General features: G+C 35.3%; 1 protein-coding gene across 2 annotated transcripts; it reads left to right on the top strand.

Annotated features, from left to right (window-relative positions):
• The first annotated feature begins 678 nt into the window (after window positions 1–678).
• Window positions 679–6,640, top strand: LOC136234258 (probable carboxylesterase SOBER1-like). Of its 2 annotated transcripts, none has more exons than XM_066024069.1 (6): window positions 679–973; window positions 3,151–3,203; window positions 4,489–4,612; window positions 4,693–4,814; window positions 5,422–5,529; window positions 6,402–6,640. In XM_066024069.1, exons 1-6 carry the CDS (start codon window positions 697–699, stop codon window positions 6,489–6,491), a joined length of 774 nt encoding a protein of 257 aa, XP_065880141.1. In that variant the 5' UTR covers window positions 679–696; the 3' UTR covers window positions 6,492–6,640. The 2 variants fall into 2 exon arrangements, with proteins under 2 accessions (XP_065880141.1, XP_065880142.1); XM_066024070.1 differs by lacking the exon at window positions 679–973 and adding an exon at window positions 1,530–1,797.
• The last annotated feature ends 1,337 nt before the right edge of the window (window positions 6,641–7,977 follow it).

Below are 7,977 nucleotides of genomic sequence, written 5' to 3'. Positions count from 1 at the left end.
AAAAAAAAACTCTTAGACTAAGAATTAGTTTGACCAAGAAGAATATATCACATATTTAAACTTTATAGGATAAATTACATCCATGATCATTGAAATTTACTAATTTTTAAGATACGGATACTAAATTTAAAAATATAACATACAAATCATTTAATTTTATACTTTTTTAACATTCTAATCATTAAACTTTAACTAACGCTCCAAAATAACCGTTAACAACATTAAAATGAAAATATTGAAGAATTAAAATTATTTAGAACCAAATTTTCTATGAAATCAAATTTTTTATTTTCCAAAAATCATAATTGTTTGAGCTTTCTTTTTTTAAAATTCATTTTCTCTACTAACCAAACAACACCCAAACGACCTCAAATCGAAAGATTTAAAGAATTAAAGTTGTTTAGAATATTATTTAATTTTCTATTTAGATCAAACGGTCATTTTAAGGCATTAATTGAAATTTAGTGGACATAATACTAGAAAATGTAAAATTGAATAAATTTTATATTACATTTTGAAGTTTAGTGGTCATACATGAAAATAAGTAAAGTTTAGTGGCCATAGATGTAATTTAATCAATTGATTGAAATTGCTTAACTATACATAAAAATAACTGAGGGTATCAAAGTAATTTCCCCCATCGATTTCCGTCGGTAAAAAAACATGGAACAAAAATTGGGCGTGGAAGGAGGAAAAATGCAGCTTATACCAGTAGCTGCGAAACCAGTTGTATTGTTTGCACTGGTCATCTTCTTCACACTTGTATTTATATTATACTTGAAGCCTAGCCCTAACCCCCCTTCTTCCACTCCGAATTCACAATCCATGGCTCGTAGTTTCATTCTATGGCTTCATGGATTGGGTGATTCCGGTCCTGCTAATGAACCCATCAAAACTCTCTTCTCTTCTCCCGAGTTCAGAACTACCAAATGGTCTTTCCCTTCTGCTCCTAATAATCCAGTCACTTGCAATTGTAAGAACTCTTCTAATTCTCTCTAATTTTAGAAATTTTTTGTGTAATTGAGAGTTAATTGTATTTTTGGATGTTTGATTCGGCACAATGTCACTTTGTTTGCTTGTCTGATTGAAATTATTAACCATGCGGGTTTTTTTTTGAATTGCGAGGCATTGATTTAGCCCTCTTCTGCTGTTTGTGTTATGTATATCTATTGATCAATTTTGGGTAATTCTGAGTTATGCCTTGTGTTGAGAAAGATTGAACTAATTATTGGGGAGAATCATGTGATTACTTGCAATGCTATGAACTAATTCCAAATGGGGTGCGGTAAGGTCAATTTCTGTGTCTAAAGGCTGGCCGGGTGCACTACGCGTCCCTGCTAAGCGAGGGTCCGGGGAGGGATCCCACCACAAGGGTGTATCGGGGCAAACCTTCCCCTGCCAATTGTTGGCAAGAGCCCGCTCCTAAGACTCGAACCCGTGACCTCTCGGTCACACAACAACAACGTTTACTATTGGGCCAAGGCTCGTCCTCTAATCGATCAATGTCTCTTACAATAAAAATGCAGCTTATGATAGTAGCTGTGAAACCAGTTGTATTGTTTGCACTGGTCATCTTCTTCACACTTGTATTTATATTATACTTGAAACCTGGCCCTAGCCCTTCTTCTTCTTCTCTGAATTCACAATCCATGGCTCGTAGTTTCATTCTATGGCTTCATGGATTGGGTGATTCCGGTCCAGCTAATGAACCCATCAAAACTCTCTTCTCTTTTCCCGAGTTCAGAACTACCAAATGGTCTTTCCCTTCTGCTCCTAATAGCCCAGTCACTTGCAATTGTAAGAACTATTCTAATTCGCTCTAATTTTATAATTTTTTTGGGTAATTGGGAGTTAATCTTGTTTTTGGGTGTTTCTTACTTTGTTTGCTCGTCTGATTGAAATTATTAGCCATGTGGGGGTTTTGTTGCACGATTACAATCAAATATGTTTTAGAATTGTGAGGCATTGATTTAGTCCTCTGTGCTTTTTTTTATGTTTATGATATTTGTGTCATTTTGGGTAATTCACAGTTATGCCTTATATTAACAAAGATCGAACTAATTAATCATGTGATTACTTGCAATGCTATGAACTAATTCGAAATCAGGTGTCATAAGGTCACGATCTTCTACTGTTTATGTGCCGAATTGTGTGTGTTAAGATGTGATTTAATCGAGCAATGTCTTGTACAATGTAGAGTTTGTTGAGTGGGTAAAATATTAACTCATGTGGGGGGTTTGTTGCATGATTACAATCAAATATGTTTTTGAATTGCAATGCATTGATTTGCCCTCCGTTATTTCTGATGCTTCTGCTGTATGTATCATATGTGTCTATTAATCAATTTTGGGTAATTCTGTTTCTATGCCTTATATTGACAAAGAGTGAACTAATTATTGGGGCGAATCATGTGATAACTTGCAATGCTATGAACTAATTCGAAATGGAGTGTTGTATGGTCGAGAATCTTCTAGACTTCTATTGTTTATGAGCCCAATTGAGTGTGTTAAGAAGTGATTTAATTGAACAATGTCTTGTACAATGTAGAGTTTGTTGAATGGCCTTTTGGTTCCTTTTCTTTTCTAAGCTTAATTTTTATCTATTAGTTCTGCAGTGAGTTTAACATGTTTGTATCTTATATATCTATTAGTGAATTTTGGGTAATTCTGAGTTATGCCTTATATTGACAACGATTGAACTAATTACTGGGGAGAATCATTTGATTACTTGCAATGTTATGAACTAGTTCGAAATGGGGTGTCATAAGGTCGCCGATCTTCTATTGTTTATGTGCCGAATTGAGTGTGTTTAACATGTGATTTAATCTATCAATGTCTTGTACAATGTAGAGTTTGTTGAGTAGGCTTTTGGTTCCTTTTCTTTTCTAAGCTTAAGTTTTATCCAATATTAAACGGAAATGGAAACGGACACCGAGAAACGTTGTTTCTATAAAAATATAGCTAGGAAACCTTAATTGAAACAGAAAAGAAACGGAAACGGACACGAAACACGGAAACACTAGCGACGGACAGTTTCCGTGCTACATATTAGTTATTCAATGAGCTTAACATGTTTTATGTAGCATGAAACTGTGCAAAATATTAACTTTTTCTTCAGGATTTGTTTTAAGCGATTTTCTTGCCCTTGCAGATGGTGCTTTGATGCCTTCTTGGTTTGACATCCATGAGATTCCCATTACTGCTGTAAGTTAATCTTTTTCTACTAATGACTTCTCTTTGATTCCATGTATCCTCGTCTTATTTTATGTTATTTCTACGAGTTGTCAATGTGGCTAGACCGTTACAAATTGCGAGACTTCCACATCTAGTCAGATATTCCTTTATTACGATTTTTCAGCAGCTTTATTCTTTATATTACAGTACCAGAGTGGAGAAAGGAAATTCTTTAACTCGGGTACGAAACAAACTACTTATTTGGCACTTTAAGCCAATGAACATAGGACCGGGATCAGAAAACGCATAAATTGATACAATGGATGAATAATGCACAAATCGATTACTACTGCATTTCGTTGATCTAGTATATTTTTGCTAAAATGAATCCATGTAGTAGCTTTGTTCTTATTCATTTTCAAGTACCATATGATATAGCGTGTTGGAGCTGCACACCGACACAACATACATGACTGACTTTAGATTTTTAGATAATGAAATATTTCTGTAATCGTAGATCAATGCTGCTGATCATAGTTGTCAAATGGAGGTGAATTGAAATCATCATTTTGTTAATCGTGATTTGTGACTCCTGAATCGAATCGTAAAGATTCGGTTCAAATTCATAATATTATAAAAAAAATAAAATATTTACCACGTCGAACTTAAAATATTATCAAATATTAGTCCAGAGTGAGTTTAGTAGTTTCTGTTGTTGAAGTTTTTGATGAACGATGATGAAAATAATTTGGTTCTGATCAACTGTTGTTGCACCATGGCAAAGTAAAGACGTTTTCTAAATGCGATTGGATGAGACTTGCGTATTGAAATTGGAAAATCATGTTAATATGTTTTGATTTGTCAATTAGTTATAATAATCTGATTTCTTATTCTTGAAATTTGTTATTGGATCTTTTTCCACCAATTTATCGCCTTCCTTAATTAGAGTTATAGTTCTCCTAAATAACCATCTGGAATCTGTGGTAATTTAGATTCGCCCTATAGATCCGGCTCGAAATAGTTAGATTTGCCCTATAGATCCGGCTCGAAATAGAGCTGAATCGACTTGAATCATACAATTCAAATTGTGAATTGTAAGATTCTGTGATAATTTAGATCCCCCCTATAGATTCAGCTCGAAATAGAGCTAAATCAACTCGAATCATGAATCGTAAGATTCTAATAATGGTGATTCTGATACCAATTTTTGTATTTTGTTCTCAAATATTTTATTCTGTTAATACCCTCTTCAAACTTTTGCAAGATTATAATGTAAAAGTTGTATACTAACTATTGTTTTGCGAATGAATGTTAGGACTCGCCTAAAGACGGTAGAGGTTTGCTCGAAGCAGTTGCGAATGTTCATGCAATGATAGACAAGGAAATAGCCGCTGGGACAAATCCTGATAATGTATTTGTTTGTGGATTTAGTCAAGGAGGTTTCTTTCTCTCCCTATTAACATTGTGATGATCTTTCGTTTAATCGGGGATCATGAAAAACCCGTAAATGTTTTTGCAGGTGCTTTAACTTTGGCTAGTGTTCTGCTGTACCCAAAAACTCTAGGAGGGGGTGCAATTTTCAGTGGATGGATACCTTTCAATTCTTCTACTGTGGACCAGATTACCCCAGATGCGAAACGGGTTATGCTCCTGCCGTTGATAGATGAACTTGGAGTTTAATGCACCGTTCGTTGCTTAACTTTCATGGTTGTGTCAAAATGGCCACTCAACTTCAATTTGTCTCAATAAAACCATTCAATTTTGAATTCTCTCAATAAAGTCACTCCGGCGACTTCAAAGCAAAAAGACACCGGAAAAAGTGACGTGACTGTCATATTAGAATAGTCAACTTTCACCTGCTAACCGAAACGATACATGGCTGCCACCTAGCTGGGTGGCAGCCATGTGTCGTTTCAGTAAGCTGGGTGGCAGCCACGACTTGTTTCGGTCAGCTAGGTGACAGCCACATATCGTTTCAGGCAGTGAAAGTTAACTAGTGCTAATGTGTAAGCCACGTTATGTTTCCTGTGACTTTTTGCTTTTGATGTCGTCGGAGTGGCTTTTTTGCGACAAAATTCAAAGTTGAATGATTTTATCAAGAAAAATTGAAGTTGAGTGACTATTTTGAGACGACCATGAAAGATCAGTGACCAATGGTGCATTTAACCCATGAACTATTGATTATATCTGATCAGTACCAACCTCGTTTTATCATATGGTTTAATGGTTATTGATCTTGAATTTGCAGACACCTATTTTATGGTCTCATGGGCTTGCTGATAGAACAGTATTGTTTGAAGCTGGACAAGCAGGACCGCCATTCCTTGAAAAAGCCGGAATAAGTTGCGAGTTTAAGGTAAAATATCGGGTTAAATGTACGGCTAGTCACTGAACTTTGGGGTTTCTCTCAGACTGGTCACTGAACTTCTGTCTCAATAAAGTCATCCAACTTACGTTTTTGTTTCAATAAAGTCACTCCGGTGACTTTAGACGAAAAAGACTACCAGAACCGCTCTTAGATTAACCCTATTTTAATAGGGTAAATTACACCCATGGCCACTGAATTTTACCCATTTTAACATTGTGGCCACTGAACTTCAATTCTTAATGGTATGACAACTGAATTTTACAATTTGTAACACCGGTGGCCACTCAACACCTCAAAACGACCATTGACGGTCTCAAAATAAAAAATTCGAAGAGTTAATGATATTCTAAGGAACTTTTAAAAAAAAATGTGGTTTCATAGTAAATGTCGTTCTCGGCAACTTTAATTTTGAATATTTTCATTTTGAGGTCGTTAACAGTAATTTTGAGGAGTTAGTTAAAGTTGAGTGGCCACCGGTGTTACAAAGTGTAAAATTCAGTTGTCATACCGTTAAGAATTGAAGTTCAGTGGCCACAATGTTAAATGGGTAAAGTTCAGTGGCTATGGGTGTAATTTACCCTTTTTTTTTATTGAAGCTTTAACCTAGTTGGTAATTTCTAACGTGGACGCCACGCCAGTCCTTTTCGTCTAAAGTCACCGGAGTGACTTTATTGAAACAAAAACGTAAGTTGGATGACTTTATTAAGACAAATCGAAGTTCAGTAGCCATTTTGAGACAAACCCCAAAACTCAATGACCAACGATGCATTTAACCCGTAAAATATCAGATTGTAAAGTTTCTGCTAGTTTTCATTTAAACAGAATTCGTAAGAAACTGATCTGTCTCTATAAATTTACAGGCATATCCTGGTCTTGCCCATTCAATAAACGATGAGGAGCTGCATAATCTAGAGTCATGGATCAAATCTAGAATGCGAACTTCTTCTTAGAGGTTTGAGTGTATCAGGTTACTTTTAATTATTACCGATTAGTCCGGTTTTGAGGTCATATATACGAAAACAAATTTCGATTTATATCATGAATCTTGTGGTGAAAGATTAATAGTTTATAATCGATGGAAGATTCTTTATTTTTGAAAGTTTTGAGCTTTTGGGTAACAGAACTTATAATGCTGTTATTAGGCTCTATTTCGAGCCGAAACTATAGGGCGAATCTAAATTATAATACAATTTTACGATTCACAATTCGAATCCTACGATTTGATTCAACTCGATTCAGCTCTATTTCAAGCCGGATCTTGATGCATTTGAAGAATTGACTTGCAAGGTCACGAAGCAATTTGATAAATTTAATGCACCGACAGTTTTGTAATTTTTGCTAAATTTTGAGTTTCGTTTTTTTTTTTTTTTTTTGTGTGTTTTCAGAACCTATTTTGGTTAGAAACGGGTCAACTAGCAAGTTTGTGCTAAATTCATTCGTTTAGACCTTCATGCAATTTACTGTTTTTTTGGATTTTTATGTAAATGTTTTCATATTCCGTTTAAGAGGGTTTTAGTTTTGCTATCTAAGAAATATTTTCGGATGTATTAAGCAGTTTTTTCTATTTACCCAAGTTCTTGGAATTAGGTAAATTACACCCATGGCCACTAAACTTTATATTTTTTTTAACGTTATGGTCACTGAACTTCAATTCTTAATGTTATGCCTACTGAACTTTACACTTTTTAATATCAGTGACCACTGTGATCGTTGACCAGTGTTTCTTACCTTTGACTCTACCTTTTTACCGGTTCTTTCTCATTCCCTCCTTCTAAAACGTAAAATACCCATTTTACCGTTTCCTTCATCCTCATGGATCAATTTCTCTCTCCAACTCTCCATTTCTCTCTCTAAAACTATTAAATCAATTATAGATCTGAACTCAGGCTCAGCCCCTCCTACTACCTCATACTGATCCAATAATGCAAAACACTAATAACCCAGTTGTCAATTCCTTTAAAGGAGAGAAAGGCTGCACCACCGCCTCCGGTGGTGGTGCAGCTGATGGTAAAAGTATAGAAAGATTGAAACTTGGAGGATTACAAACATGCCCAAATGAAACAATCGATTCAAATGAAACCCCCCAAAATTCCATTAACAGCATATCCACCTTCCCAACAAACAACTGATCCATTTACCCGAATTGCGCAGCTGTGATTAATTCCAAGACTGAGTGTCTGTTTGTTTCCATTATGCAGAGCTGCTTTTTTCCTTTCAATACTAAACAAGAGATAGAAAGTGTTTGGTAAAATTTTAGAAAAAATAACTAATATTTACGGTCTATCAGTAAATAGCTAACAGCGGCAACAAACAGCAAACAGGAACAACTGAAACAAACGAGCCTTCAATTGCGGTGTATACATCAATGCAGCTGAATTCATCGGAATACCTAACTGATTGAAAAGTTTTCCCCTTTGCAAGCAAGAAACCCAGATG

This window comes from Euphorbia lathyris, chromosome 6 (genome assembly GCF_963576675.1).
Source record: "Euphorbia lathyris chromosome 6, ddEupLath1.1, whole genome shotgun sequence".
In the NCBI taxonomy this organism is placed as follows: domain Eukaryota; kingdom Viridiplantae; phylum Streptophyta; class Magnoliopsida; order Malpighiales; family Euphorbiaceae; genus Euphorbia; species Euphorbia lathyris.
The sequence above is the reverse complement of the archived record's forward strand: the minus strand, read 5'-3'. Positions and strand labels throughout refer to the sequence as shown.